Raw genomic sequence first — 15,969 nt, 5'->3', positions numbered from 1 at the left:
AATCTGGAGATTATCTATTTGTAGTTATTTTAGTGGACTGTTGTATGTGTATAAAATGTTTTTATAGGGACAGATTTTGTTTTACATGATGATATAATTTAACAAGTAAGTAATTAATCTAATGGAAATAGTAATTAACTCCAATTCATGGTAGCTCAGTTGTATTTGATTAAAGAAACATTAATTGAAGATTAAAAAATATTATATATGATGAAGAAAGGAATCAAATTAAAGTATGAATGACTCAAACTTTAATTCTATTTATAGTACTTTTAATTTGCTGTCTATAACTTTTTCATGGGTTTCACAAAGAAAGGGTTAAATTGCATCAGACTCTAAGTCCTTCTAAATGTTAGGACTAACGTGTCCATTTTTACTAGCTCATGCATGGAAGCAGAAACTCTAGAAAATAATATATTACTAGGTTTGCTTTCCATACTTGTTAAGTGTACTATAAAGCATTTAAGCCTTTAAAAATGAAAGAAATTTACAAAGAATTTTCATAGGAAAATTAGAGAAGCTAAGAGAAAAGCTAGGAGGAAAATAAGAACTGGATGTCAATAGCTTGAAAGTGGAGAGAAAGGAAACAGTCAAAACTGATAACCAGTTATATCTAAGAGGTCACACAATATTCAGGTTTATGTCATTGACAAGTCACTGGAAAGGTTAGGCAGGGCTGATATTCGTTACCTCTCCTCCAAAAGTTGATGTTCCTTTTCCTGAATACTGTATATTATTACTTTGACTCTTCAAATTTTAGTGGCAGGTAATGTTAAGTAGTAATAAAAGCCCTCTAAATAATTTGCAATTGTCTGAACTTTTTTTTTTTAAGGCGATACTTAACCGATTTACACATGATAGCCTTTTCCAGGTTCTTCCGGTTAAAGAGCAGATAGAAAAAATTTAAACATGAGCAAGACTCTGACATGCCAAAGGTCACAATAGCCTGTAGGGTACAGATTTCCTATTAATCTAGTGCAATATTTTAAGATTCATTAGATTACTAATGCACCTAGTTAATGCACCTGACGCACACCCTTCCTGGTTCATAAAAATCATCCCCATTAACTTTTGTGGATCTATGCATTTAAACCTAATTGTTTCAAGAAACAGTCTAAAAACCTTTTGTCGTGAAGTGCATAGGTAGGCTCAGAGAAAAACTCAAGAGTTTATCAGATCCTTGGCTCTTTTCCCACAGACCAAATAGGATAAACAACAGATACTAGGCTGAAACGATTTAGAGAACCAGCACTCAGATGCTTCTATTTTAAAATGATGAAGCAGCTTTTAAAATACAAAAGTATCTACAATTATGCTTTCCAGCAAACTAGTGTCAAGGGAATCCTTGCTGTTCAAAAATATTTTTGAGATACCAGTGTACATTAAAAAAATAATTTTTAAAAAGGAAAGCAGTCGTATTCTGGAATTTCTCTCGCTCTTCGCCCTCCCCCGATCTCCAACCTTCCAAATGGCTAAGTCGCATAGCTGAAAGGATTTTGCTCATTTTTTCCAAAACACTTCACATCTGGGGAGTGGCCAACTATGGAAAGTTTGAAGTAAATGTAACATTTGGGAGAGAGACGAGGCTCGTTGGGGCTGCCTTTCCTGGACCGCGGCCCTCAGAGGTGTCTCCTCACGTCCTCACCGGATAGCCCGGGCCAGCTGCAAGCTTGGACCAGCCAAGCTCTGACGGCTCGGCCAGACGCCAGCTCCGGCCAATCCGACTGGCTCCCGGCCACTCGGCTGCAGGGGCTCTTGCCGGTCAGTCTCCCCGACAGTTCGAGGCCCCAGAGTCCAGGAGCCAATCCGCTTCGTAAGTGACGAGACCCCTGACTCCCCAGTTTCCAACTAGGGCAGCCTCGCGGTTGGCGAAGCGAGAGGGAAGCGGCTACGCTAGAGCCCCTCCTGGCTCCCACGCCTCACACGTCAGTTCGGTTCCTCTCCCCGCCCCCTGCCAATCTCCACCCCGGCTCTCCGCGCACCCTGCGCGGAGAGAAATTTGACTGCTCCAGTCACCAATCAGGAGAGAGGTCGAGAATATGAGCCAATCGTAGCAGGGGAAGGAGGGAGGACGCGGGCGTCCTCCCGCCCCCGAGAGGGTGAGCGCGGAATGTCTCTGGCCCTCCCCTGCGCTTCAGCCTCAGTGCGGAATCCTCGGCGGCGTGAGGTGAAGCGGCGGCGGGCAGCCTCCTGAGCAGCAGCGGAGGCTGCGGGAACCGGAGTCCAAACCACACCCACGTCGCTGCTCCTATCCACTTCTGCCCTCTCGGTGTCCCACCGGAGACTGCGTTCCCAGAGGAGAGCGGCCGCCCACGCCCCGAGCATCCTCCCTAGTCTAGCGGGCGCTGACAGACCCGGCGGCATGATGCGACTGCGAGGCTCGGCGATGCTGCGGGACCTGCTCCTGCGGCCTCCCGCCGCTTCCTGCGCAGCTCTGAGGCGGGCACAGCCCCTCGTCACACTGTGCCGGCGTCCCCGAGGCGGGGGACAGGGGGCCGCGGGCCCAGCGGCCGCCGCGCGGCTTTACCCGTGGTGGGGCGGGGGCGGCCGGCCGGCGGGGCCCCTCGCGCGGGGACTGTCTAGCTCCCCTTCGGAGATCCTGCAGGAGCTGGGCAAGGGGGGCACGCAGCAGCAGCAGCAGTCTGGGGCGTCGCCGCCCGCGGCTCCATCGGCTCCCAGCCCCAAGGACGGCCCCGGGGAGACGGATGCGTTCGGCAACAGTGAGGGCAAGGAGCTGGTGGCCTCGGGCGAAAAGTGAGTGTCTCCGCTAGGCGGAAGAGGCCTCCCCCGCGTGGGGCCCGGAATCGGGCCCGGGAGGGGCCTGCGGTGGGGCGGGATGGGAGCGGAGGTTCGAGAAAGAGAAAGAAAGAGATGCCGGGCGGCCTGCGCAGTCTGCGCCATGTGATTAGGTCCGGCCCCGCCCGCGCCTTCCCCGTCGGCGCCCCTCCGCTCGGCCCCCACTTCCCTTCCCCGCCCCTGGCGCGGGCCGCCCGGGAGGAGCCGCGGAGGGGCCGGAGCGGCCGGCCTGGGCCATTCCGCCCCCCCACCCCGGCCCGGCCCCGTCCTTTGGGGCTGCGGCTGCCTGGCCCGCGCCGCGTGCTCTGCTCCCCGGCTCCCGGCTCCCGGCTGCAGCTCCTGGCCGCCTGCCCAGCTCTCCGTGGGTGATGCCACACGAACATCTCCACCGAGTGACATTTAGGAGTCGGGTGTTTAGCATACACTGCGCCTTCCTGACTCGTCATTTTTCAGGCTCAGGTTTCTTTCTCTCTAAGCCTGCCCTCCTTCGATCGCTCTGCCACCATCTCTTTAGAAGCCTAACGTGGCAGAATATTCTTAATATTTCTGGAGTGGCTTTCAGGCGTGGTGTCGAGCCATCTGGGGCACCGGAAATAATGTTTTCGAAAGGAGATTAAGGAGGAAGAGAGTCATGTGGCCGAGAAGGGGCACGCAGTACAAGACTACCTGTTTGCACTGGGGACCAGCTTTGGCCTGTCTAATGTCTTCCATGAGATGGGCGAATTTTTTAAAATAACCAAAATAGCCAAGATGAAATGTGGCTGGTAAAACACTAGGAAAAATCCGAGTTATGTAGTTTTTGTGATTTAAATACTGATAGAATGATAAGTCATCTATGCCACACAGCACTTTTGACTTAAAACGAAATTGGTTTTTCTTAACAAATGGGAAGCAATTTCTTGGTTATTTTGTATAAATATAAATGGACCCCAACTTTGTTTTCCGAATATGGGTAAAAATATAACCTGTATGCTTTCTTTATACTCTACCGTTTTGCTGACATTGTACTGACATTATGTGACCCGTTTTGCCACCCTGTCACTCACATTACTGTCTTCAGCTTCACATCACCTTAAGTCAAACTGAAAGTGTGGTGTGATTTTTATACTGAATCACAGGTCTGCTTAATGTTTCCTGTAATTGAAGTTGGCACCTTCCTAAAACATTCCAAGCTTAAGTTTTCCCAGACTGAAAAATGTTATTTTAATGATGGGCAAAATTTGTGGTATTCTGTGATAATGGTTTTGTGTCACAAAGTCTTAGGAGCATATAGGTAGGTCATTTAACATCTTTAGTTAGATGATTTAAATCCCTTCAAGGTCTGAAAAGCTAGACTTTTGTTAAATTTCTATCTCTCATGTTTTTTAGGGTCTAGAATGTGTATGCTTAATCTCATCTGGTACTCACTTGTACCTTATCATCTGGTTTACCAGGCATGAAACTAGTTTAAATACCTGAGCCCAGGGTTACAGAATTACAAAGTGCAATTGCTAGCATTTAAAAGTTGTCCTTGAAGGCTATGGGATGGGACTTGTTTTCTATTGAAAATGTCTTCCAGTTTGTGTCTTTTCAGTGGCACTAGTGTCCTTTTTTTTCCTTCTTGTCAGATAGGAAATTTAAGCTCATAAGAACTTTCTAGCTTCATTTCCTTCCAAATAAGAAATCGTCTCTTAGCAGTAACTTTGAAAACACTATTTTGGTTAATACTTACTGACAACGATACATAAAAAAAGGTCCTGTACTGTACCCCAACCACCAAAGAAAATCAGTCTAGGGAGGGAATCCTTCAAGAACATTTGCTCAGCTGACCTGGGAATTTGAATGGCCAATAAGACAATCTTGTTTACCTTAGTTCAAAGGAGTTTCTTTTTCTGCCACTGAAGTTTGGAATAATAGCTAGACTGGCTCAGGAGCAATCCAAGTACTATATATGATAATCCTGAGAGCTTTGAATCAAGGATTTCAAGAGTGAACCCCAGCTGTCTTGAATTCATATATACACTTGAAGAGCACTGGCCTCAAGATTGTTAAGACATTTTTAATCTTTTTAAAGATTATATTTCCTGAATGATCTGGTTTCCAAATGTAGTTTTCCTCTTTTGACTCCTTCCATTTTGCCTTTGTGTAATAAACATTTCTCTCATTCTGGGAGGTAAGCTTCCAGTTGATCCTGTTATCCTTCCTAATGCTCAGCTTCCAAAATATAGTTCATCCCTCAGACAGCAAGCCACCTGGAAGGCCAGCACTCACGACTCTGCCAGGTTTTATGGAAGATTATTAAAAGAAATAACCATGTGAAATTAAATGAGTTAACATTTTGTAAAAGGCTTAGGACAACAATTTGGTATGTGTTAAAATAGTATATAAGTGTTTATTAAATAAGAATAAAATTGCTTCATCTTCATGTTGTAAAACATGACAAGGACATTAGCCTTTGAATTTTAGGCTCATACATGAGAAATTTCTTTTTGTTTTTTTAGTTTCCAGAAAAAATTTCTCTTGAAAAATTATTGTACTTCTATTTGATTTGTACTGTTTGTCTTTTTGGCCTACTTACTAGTAAGCTTAGAGAATTTAATACTTAACCATAGCAATTTTATTAATTAACATGGCTAACATGTTTGCTTTTCCTCCTTTCCTTGGTCTGACTATATTTTATTAACCTTACTATATTATATTTTGGAAAGAGGTGGAATATAAGCAAGTTACCTACTTACCTTTTTCCCATAGTCAAATTCTTTGAACCAGTGTCATCCTAGGCTGTGCCATCTCCTTCAACCAACTTCAGTCTGGTTTAGATTCCTGGTTTAACTTAAGATTTTACTACTGTCTTAAATACCCTATAGAAAGTATGATTTTTGCTTAGTTTTCCCTGTAGTGCACTTACTTAATTTTGTTGCTATCATTTTATCATTTTGAAAATCCACTTGCCTGTCTTCATTTTTTAAATTGTCCTCTTTGCTTTCCTGGCACTTTTTGGGTTTGCTCACTGAGTAAACCCTGAGGCTAAGGTCTTTGCTTCTTTCCCACTTGTCTGCCTTCTCCACAGCATGTGCCTTCTCTCAACTTTGCCTCTCATGATAATATTTCATCTCTCATCCAAACTCTTCTCACGTTTATGTCCATGTATTTGATGACCCAAATTAAAAGTCTCTACCCCCATATCCATTCTTTTGTCTCATTTCAGTCTTTTGAGATTGTTTATAGAGTTTTAATTTCAAACTACCACTCTAAAATACCAATACAGACTGGAATGAGCATTATATCAAAATCACAAACCATGCTGTAGCATTCAATATTCTTGATCAACCTTTATGCCGAATGCTTGCCCAGCATGGACATTTTACCTCACTGTTTCTTCTCCATCAAGCATGCCATGCTTCATTTCTATGAAGCTTGTGTGTATCCTATAGTGAAGAGTCCCTGAAAAGAGTTGCCAGGTTGGGATGAGGGACGTTTTTGTTACCTTTTGTTTAGGCATTTTATTATTTAGTTAGGAGGGAAAATGATACAACCGAGAAGGACTAGGCTTGGAAAATATCAGCACATGTATGCTCTTTAGTAAAAGGGTAATTCATATAAGGTAGAATATTGACAATACAGGATACAGTATTCCATTAAAACAATGAGATCATATTTTCCCTATCAGATTGGCAGATGTTAAATTAAATCAAGTGATGCGGAGGGTGTGGGGAATAGGAACTCTTACATTGCTAGTGGAAGTATAAATTAGTTCAGCTATTTTGGAAGGTGGTTTGGTAGTATTTGTCAAAAACTGCATACCCATGATGAAGTAATTGAATGTTTGCTCATCTACGTGAAGTCATGGCATTTAAAAATATATTTTGGATTAAATATGCGTAATTAAAAATGTATTAAAAGTGAAAGGAAACATTTTTATACCGGCTTCAGATAGTATGACTTTTGGTAGGTCATTTTTTTTTAATATTTTAATTTTTAATTTTTTAGAGAGCGAGCAGGGGAGGGAGGCAGAGGAGGAGAGAGAGAAAATCTTTAAGCAGTCTCCACACTCCGCGCAGAGCCCGACACAGGGCTCTATCCCATGACCCTGGGATCATGACCTGAGCTACCCAGGTGCCATGGTAGTTCATATTTATTAAATGGAAAGTGAGGGGCATAGAATCATTACATTGTATGCTGTGAGAATTGAATCTCAAGATTAAATGCTTATGCATTGCAGCAAACATTGATTTGGTCTATAGAACAGTACTTGATAATGAAGTTGAGACAGTGTTTGGCAGGTATAATTTCAAAGTGAAAGAACGTCCGTGAAATAGGTGACAAATTTTGTCATTCTTTAATGCATTTCCTTTTAATATGTAAAAGTGAATGTATTTACAGTTCACTTAAAATCAAGATTGAAAGTATATTTGAGGGATTCCTCAACACCTCTGATTTTATTTGTGATTTCTTCCATTAAAATTTTTTTCAGGTTACAGTAACCAGTGAGCTTTAGTTTAGTGGCCATTTGAAGCATACACCATAACATTTTTTGCTGCCTGATACCTATATTAAACCACGGGTATCTATTTAGTCATGGCTATATCTGTGGTGACTTGTAATTAACGAACTGCATGCTACTTAATAATTTTTAGATGAAGTTCACTGAAAGCATAAATTAGATCCTGAACTTTAGTTTCTGAGTTTTAGCTTCTTCTTTTCAGGCTTTACTGTTTACAAAGAAGTCTGCCTACTTCAAAATCAACTAACTCAGGAAATGACTACCACATTGAATTCAATTTTTTTATGAGGCGCTATGTAGGGAAAAGTAACAAGGGTTGGAAGGGCACTATTTTAGTCTGAAAAAAATAAATGTCACCTTGAAGAGAACTTTGTTGAAGATGTTTGTGGGTTTGAGTTTCAAAAAATTACTTGAAATAAGTAAAAAGCTGTACTTCTTCCTTGTGACTATGAAGTGAAGAAAAATTATGGCTGTAGAAACAAGGTCTAATTGTAGGATTTGCATTCTTTAAGGAGCACACTCTTTAATTCCTGTATAAGTCAAGGAGTTGCCTGTCTGCCTTTTCACCTTTTAAGTCATTTGCTAGGAAGAATACTTAAGAAAGCTGAGTGAACAGATATATTTATAAAAATAATTACTAATTATTGATATCTCTGAGGTAAATAGCTTTCAGGTAGAGATACTTAGGATTTTATCCTGGAATCTTTCTACTCAGGTATAAAATTGCTTTGCTTATGAAACATGGTGCATATAACTAATTACTGTACTTGTTACTTTTCTGGGCACTTACAACACAGTAGAAGCATGATAATGTGTTTTCTTGGCTTCCTTTGGGGAGTATTCTCTGGTTTGTATGTAACATTATTGCTTATTGCTTTCTAAATATACGTTTATAGTGAAAACACTAACTTTAAAACGGAACTAACTTTAAAATGGAACTATTAATATTGCATAATGAACAATAACTTGGTAGATTTCAAGATTTGAATATATGTATATGTGTGTGGGTGGGTTTTTTTGTTTTTTTGCCTGTTAATTTCTACTACAGGCCTCTAAAGATTTTTAAATGGTCATCTTCATGAACGTGTGAGTGACATAGGCACTTCCTTAAGATTCTTGGTGGGAGTTCTTAAGAGACAGAGAGAGAGAGAATCCAAGCAGGCTCTGCAGCTCATCACGGAGACTTGATGTGAGGCTCGATCTCACAACCATGAGATCATGACCTGAGCTAAAATAGAGTTGGATGCCTAACTGACTGAGCCATCTAGGCACCCCAAGAGTACAGGCTTTTTAAGAACAGTTTTAAAACTGTGTGAAACTTTAAATATATTCATACATTTTTAGGAGTCTAGGCTAACAAACTTGAGTTGTAGGAAGATTTATTCATTAATACTTTTGGTACAGTACCCTACATATTAGAGAAGAATGGAAAAAAAAAACTTGTGTTCAACATTAGTGGAATGGTTGAGTAAATTATGATACATACATACATATGAAAGTCTCTTATTCAGTCATTTAAAATGTATACAGACACTTTTGGGAGATGTAAGAAAATGTTAGGCCAAAAGTTAGAATCAACTGTGCAGTATGATCTCAAGTGATCCTTAAGCTTTTTTTTTTTTCCTTAAGCTTTTAAAACATGCTTGGAAAAAGTATTTTGAGGAAAACAAACTGAAATGATATCAGCAGTTGTGGTTTGTGAGAATGGACATTTTTTTCTCTGCCTCTTTAGAGTAAATTTTAAGATTTCTCATTATGAGTACAATTGACCCTTGAATAATGTGGATGTTAGGGGTGCCAGCCTCTTGTCACAGTCAAAAATTAGGTTACTTCCCCAAAACTTAACTACTGATAGCCTACTGTTGACTGGAAGCCTCACCAATAACAGTCAATACATATTTTGTATGTTATATGTATTACAGACTATATTCTTACAATAAAGTGAGCAAGAGAAGAGAAAATGTTATTAAAATCACAAGGAAAAGAAAATATAGTACTATACTGTATTGAGAAAAAGCCACATGTAAGTGTACCCACATGGTTCAAACGCTTCTTGCTCAAGGGACATCTGCATTTATAACTTCCATTATTAGAGGAACCACATCTGTTAATTTTAAAATTGTAAATATTTACTCAACTAGTCTGCTATTCTAATATACTGTTTCTGGTACATATAACAGGAAGTACCATTACATTAAAAAGTTTAAAAAAATGTACATGGATTTGTACAGCTCTTCTCAGCATTATCCAGTTATATTCACTATTTGCAAACATCAAACTTTTTCTAAACTATTCTTAGTGTAAATCTCCTTAGAAAATGTTGCATATTTTTGCCACAGTAAAATATAATGAAGAGTTTAATGTTTCTTGTTCCATCTCGGATTTTACCATAAGGGAGCATTACTATAGTGATGTTCGCAGGCAAGTGTTGGCAAACTTTTTCTCTCTGAAGGGTCAAATAGTACATATTTTTGGCTTCACAGGCTATCTGGTCTGGGTTAATACTATTCAAATTAGCTGTTATTAGCAAAGCTGTCATGGATGGCTGGTAAATGCATAGGGACAGCTGTTTTGCAATAAAACTTTATTTACAAACACAGGTGGCACTGCTCTAGTTTGCTGTTAGTGGCCCCTGTACTAAACTGTATTTAGTTGTGTAATGTGTTCCCTCATATTATGATTAGTTCCACTTTGAATGAGTTTGTTCCTTTGTGGATTTTTGTATCTTGTATCTGTTGCTACATCTTGTTCTGTTTATCCTGTCTCCACTTTGGCTATTTTCTCTTACTGTCCCCTTCTAGACCCAGTTCTCCTCAGCTTTTAAAAAAATTGCAGTAAAAATACACATAACAAAATTTTTTATCTTAACTATCTTTAAGGGTATGGTTCAGTAGCATTAACTACTCTTTGAGTCTCTCTCTTTTTTTTTTTTTTAAAGAACTTAAGATAGTTAGACTTTAGGTATAAAATGTGTGTATATAGGTCTTCTGTGTATATGTAGGTCCTGAGTGAGTAAAGTTTATAGTCTTTAGTATGGGAATTTAGGAGGACCGTCTATTTTAGCAGCTCAAAAACTGAGAATTGGAGTTGAAAGTGACTTTAAAGACATCTAATTCCACTTCATTGTACGTATTTTATAACTTAGGCCACATATACTAACTGACCTAACTAAATGACTGAAGTTCATAAATATTAGGATTTATTTTGTCTTTTCATCTACCATTAGATTAATAAAATACTGTACTGAATTGATTACTTTCTAGGTACAATATTGGAAGAGACCTTAAAAACCCATCTCCCTAGTTGATTTTTTTTCTCTTCTGTTATACTCCTGCAAGTTGTTACTCATCTCTGAGTGAATACTTCCTTGACTAGAGTTCACTGCCTTGGAACATAGCACCTTCCATTTTCAGAGCTCTTTTGTTTTTGTGTAGCTGAAGTCTCCCTTTCATTAACCTATATATTTTAGTTACTTCAAAGACATCATCTCTAGTATGGTATTAAAGTGGTTAACAGAATTCACTGTATCTATTTTTACAACTAGATTGATGTATTAAAGGATACTTGACTGAAGGGATAGGTGGACTAACAGAGCTGGACATCAGGGACTTGGTCTGACCAGGTCCTCATCCTCCCCTCAAAGGCAAGCAGGCCGCCCCCTGGGCTGGACTTTTGAAGTTGTACATGTGGACAGTTTGCCATCAGCTGATAATGGATAGCTCAGCCACTAGCTTTTGTGCTTCTTACTTTGGTATGTTCTTGAATAAATTTCAGTAAAATCCAATTAGAACAGCAACCCTAATCTAACATAATCTCATCCTCACTTTTTATAGGATTTAACAAGGTGGAACAACAGTTTAGTTCTCTAACATACGTAATTTCCCTATTAGCATTTTGGTTAGAAATTCTTCAAATATAAGGAGTCTTAACGTTTAATTATTCTGAACGAATTCTAGGTATTCCTCCTAAAATGGAGGGCTAATAATTGAGCACAATTGGTATGGTATACCAGGAAGTATATAGAAACTAAAGACCAGTTTTCCAGGGCTAATTCTGGCACAACCACTTAAGAATTGTGTGACATTAGACATGTTGCTTGACTTTGAGACTCCGTCCTTCCCTGTAAACCTTACTTTAGCACATAGGGTTTTAAGATAGCAGGAGATCCTTTCTTAACAGTAAAGCCTTAAACTATGTAATGTTTTATTTTTAAATTTCACCAATAATTAGACTTGGGGCAGAATGACTTGGAGAATAAGCAGAATTCATCACTTTGTCAGACTTATGATGTATATGGTCAGCCCCCATCAGTTGAACTTTCAACCCCATATGCTTATTTAATTAATTTTTATTGAAGTGTAATTAGCATACCATATTATATGGGTTCCATGTGTACAACATAGGGAATCCACATTTATATGCATTGGGAACTGATTACATTAAGGCTAGTTACCACCTGTCAGCATACGGTGTTGATAAATATTACTGATGGTGTTCCCTATGCTATATATTACATCCTAATAGCTTATTTTAGAACTAGAAGTTTGTATTTCTTAATCCTTTCCCCCTTTTTGGCTCCCACCTTCCGACCCCTCTCCCCTCTGATAAATACCACTGTTCTCTGTGAGTCTCAACTTACTGTCAGCCAGCTCACTTTAAATTCAGAATGATAAACCAATTTAAAAAAACAATTTTTTTTAAAGATCATTGTTTTAAAATGAAATAAGTAAAAACATCAAAGTGTTCTTTTGTATTGTTAGTAGAGCTTTTTTTTTTTTTAAACTTAGTTGGGGAAAAAAAGTTTCTGACTTTCTGATAGGTTTACCATGCTATACTAGGTGTTTGAGTTCCATGGGCTTGACCCCTGCAAAAAAATATTAAGGAAGGTAATATGCCAGCCTTGAAGGTTTATAGTTTGGAGAAGTCAGGTAATATGAAATATTATTTAACAAGATAAGACTAAATATAATTCGTTTCAATTTTTTTCCTTCTCGTTTTGCAGTTCTTAAAGACTTGATGATTTTCCTTTTCCACCTTTCATTTGATATTAGAGTTTTTTAACTTCTAAGATTTTAAACTATGAGGGAGAGTTTGCAGTGTTGCTCCTAATTATGTTATACTTCCTTAATTTCTCCCACCTGTCAAGGCACAGTTGAATGCTTACTTTGTACTTCCTAATACTTTTATTTATTTTTTATTTAAAAAAAATTTTTTTAATGTTTATTTTTGAGACAGAGAGAGAGGATGAGCAGGGGAGGGACAGAGAGAGAGAGAGAGACAGAATCTGAAGCAGGCTCCAGGCTCTGAACTGTCAGCACAGAGCCTGACGTGGGGCTTGAACCCATGAACAGTGAGATCATGACCTGAGCCAAAGTTGGATGCTTAACCCAGGCACCCCTTCCTAATACATTTTTTACACTTATATCCTAGTACTTGCCATAGTCTTGGCTCTCCTAGACAGCATCCTTATTTTATTCATCTTTACATAGGCTGTATAAGAAAAGTACAAAACTTAGTGATACAGCCAGGAGTGCTAAAAAGAGTATAGAAAATCTGGCTGGGGAAAGCCCTGTATAATGATTGAAATGATGATTTGATACCTTAAAAGATTAGGAAAAGGAGGATTATAAACAGAAGACTTATATGGGTTAAAAAATAAAGGTAAGATAGCAGGATTTATTTACAGATTCATGAATCTAGTTAATTAAAAGTGATAAGAATAGATAGTACAAAGCCATGTATAGAGAACTGAGTACCAGACGGAGGAGCTTAAATTGTCCTTTGGTATTGGGTAACTGGTTGATCAATAAACAAAGTACCTCTTTTTATGTTGCAGAAATTGGCCCTGAATTTAAACACCATATGTAAATTTTTTAGGAGGTGGCCTCCTCATTTATTGTTTAATTTATATAGATCTCTCTCAGCCGTGAAAATTGGGTATTTTAACAGCTCATAAATAGAAACAGCCACCCTAATTCATATATCTTATGCTATCGCAGTTTGCTGTTCCTTGTAAACACCCAGTGAATGCTTACCTTCATTGTCTTGGTCATTCTGTTTCCTTTGCTGGGAATCCCTTTCTGTTGCCATGTTTTCAACTCCTACCCATCTTTCAAGTGTAGCTCAAATTCCATGTCTTCTAAAAAAGCTTTACCTTATTAGTCCATAGTGAAGTAATTTTTCAGAGTGTATCTCATTGTCCCTTTCTTGTAATTACTCATTATGTACGTCTTCTTTTTTCAATTTAGACTGTAAGCAACAACTAACATAATGCTGTACATGTCCTAGATGCCAGTTAAATATATGGCATTTTTTGTTGTTGTTTTCTTAAACAATGATTTCTGTGTTTTAGGCAGGTATTTTGTGAGGGTAAAATAGAGGAAGGAATGGGTAAATGAAGTCACAAAATGATGGTGAAAGGATCTTAAGGACCGTAATTAGAAAGGAAGTGAGGGGGGGTGCCTGGGTGGCGCAGTCGGTTAAGCGTCCGACTTCAGCCAGGTCACGATCTCGCGGTCCGAGAGTTCGAGCCCCACGTCAGGCTCTGGGCTGATGGCTCGGAGCCTGGAGCCTGTTTCCGATTCTGTGTCTCCCTCTCTCTCTGCCCCTCCCCCGTTCATGCTCTGTCTCTCTCTGTCCCAAAAATAAATAAACGTTGAAAAAGAAAAATTTAAAAAAATTAAAAAAAAAAAAAGAAAGGAAGTGAGGGAAAATGGAAGGAATAAAAAAGTATGAAACAAGGATTTATCTGGATTTACTAATCTTCTATATGTGTTCTATTTTAGTTGCTGAGTGTCATGACCATTTTATATTTTTCCCCAGGGAATCTGGAGGGTTCACTTGGGTTTCTCAGTAGTTGTAATGATTTGAAAGCCTCCTACAATCTAGTGTTTTTTTTGTCATTAAAATTTAAATACTCCTCAAGGATCTCCTGGTTACTATATGCTTAAAATATAGTTTTTAGCTTTAAAATTTTCATAGCAAAATACATTACTGTGACATGTTGCCACAAATCCATATTAAATTTGGGGGGAGAAAAGGGGGTAATATCAAGAAAGATCTTTGGAGTAATTTCTACCTGTTTGAAAGTTGGAGAGAATCTTTTCATTTATTTGTTCACCAGAGTGTTGAAGCTAACACCTTCTCAGATCAGAGTCTGAGATTTTAAATGCTGAGATAGGTAGTATTCTTTTTATCAATTTTGACCCATTTATTCTGTGAGCATGTTTTTTAGAGATGACTTAAATCTCTCCTCAATGGATAAAAATTAGTCTCTTTTCCAAAAGCAAGTAAATATTTACTTTTTTTGCTAGCTCTGACAATAACATGGTCATTTAAATTTTTTTGTGCTCTGTACCATAAGGTAAAGAAGTGTATATTTTATGCTATTTACTTAGCTTTTAGGCAAAGCAAATACCATTTACTGGTGTGGCAAATACATAGAAAGCTTATTCTGCAGTTTTTTAAAGTGACAAACTACCACTATCTAAAGTTTATTTGACAAACCATTTTATGTAAATAATTGGTATGTTATTTTCCACTGATGTTTTGATGGCTGACTCACTTTTTCTTTAAATATTAAGTCATCGGTATTGTTGAATGCTGTTTAATGATTTTGGATCAGAGTAAGACCTAGAAAAATTGTACCTTATGAGAATAATAACTAGGTAGTAAGTTTGAGAGCCAGCATACTGTAGTGGTGAAAAATATGGACTCTGGATTCAGAGAAATGGGTTCTAAATCCATCTCTGCCACGGTGCAGTCTTGGGAAACTTCTTGAACTATTTGAACCCTGTTTCATTATATATATATGCATATATATGCATACATATATATATATGTATATATATATATAAATTTATTTTTCCAGGATATGTCTTTAAATTGTGGTAATCTTATGTGTTAGTTTTTAAAGACTTTAGCATGAAATTGATACATTTTAAGGTTTACTTTAAAAACGAAAAGTTGGTGTAACAGCTTTGAAAGCAAGTATAAATGATATTAATACCAATACTAATGTTTCCTTTAGGAGAAATTTTATATGTGCGAGTATAGCTGTTCATGTTCTGTGAACCAGCTCTATATTCTGTTGTCTTTTAAGATAGAAATATATGGACCCACTAGTAATTGGAAAGTAATTATATTAGGAAATAAATACATGTGGTTTTACTGACGTATAGGACTATTAAGTAATCTTTGGGTAATTCAGGAAATATTTAGATAGAATATCTAGAAAACTCTTTTTAACAGTATAAAAACACAATTTTATACAGACCTATGTTCTGTGAGTTTATTTTATAAAAATAATGTGTACAATTTTCCCATGAAACCTATGGCTAGTCCAAAATTGTTCTGAAATTAAGGGAACGAGTATTCCATCCTTTCTTTCTCTTTAATTTTTTCTCTTACTTTCTTGAAATATAAAGTCTTTTCCAGAATATTTTACACACACACACACACACACATACACACATACAAACACACACTGTATGTATTTCCCCTTCCTGTTTTAAAAAATACTGATAGATGGGGAGGGGATTTGTTTACCTTAGATCTGTAAGTCTTATAACATCACTGTAATACTTATGATAGTCATTGATGTTCAGAATATTGAAATGTGTTATTGTGGTTTCAGAGCTAAAAAAAAAGCATTAAATAAGTTCATTATAATTTGTTTAGTTGAAAGCTTT

At 38.2% G+C, this 15,969-nt stretch overlaps 1 protein-coding gene across 4 annotated transcripts in view; it reads left to right on the top strand.

The window, feature by feature from the left end:
- Window positions 1-2,156: 2,156 nt before the first annotated feature.
- The window catches only part of GLS (glutaminase), an 81,720-nt gene continuing 67,907 nt past the window's right edge, over window positions 2,157-15,969 (top strand). For all 4 annotated transcript variants that reach the window (XM_047085088.1, XM_047085090.1, XM_047085089.1 and 1 more), the window contains exon 1: window positions 2,157-2,754. In XM_047085088.1, coding sequence (XP_046941044.1) covers window positions 2,363-2,754 — 392 coding nt within the window. In that variant the 5' untranslated portion in view covers window positions 2,157-2,362. The remainder of the gene's footprint in view (window positions 2,755-15,969) is intronic.

The sequence above is a fragment of the Lynx rufus genome, unplaced genomic scaffold (genome assembly GCF_022079265.1).
Source record: "Lynx rufus isolate CCGP_SWC_20201006 ecotype Redwood Valley unplaced genomic scaffold, mLynRuf1.p SCAF_2, whole genome shotgun sequence".
NCBI lineage: Eukaryota > Metazoa > Chordata > Mammalia > Carnivora > Felidae > Lynx > Lynx rufus.
Note: the sequence above shows the minus strand (reverse complement) of the source record. Positions and strands in the feature narration are given on the sequence as shown.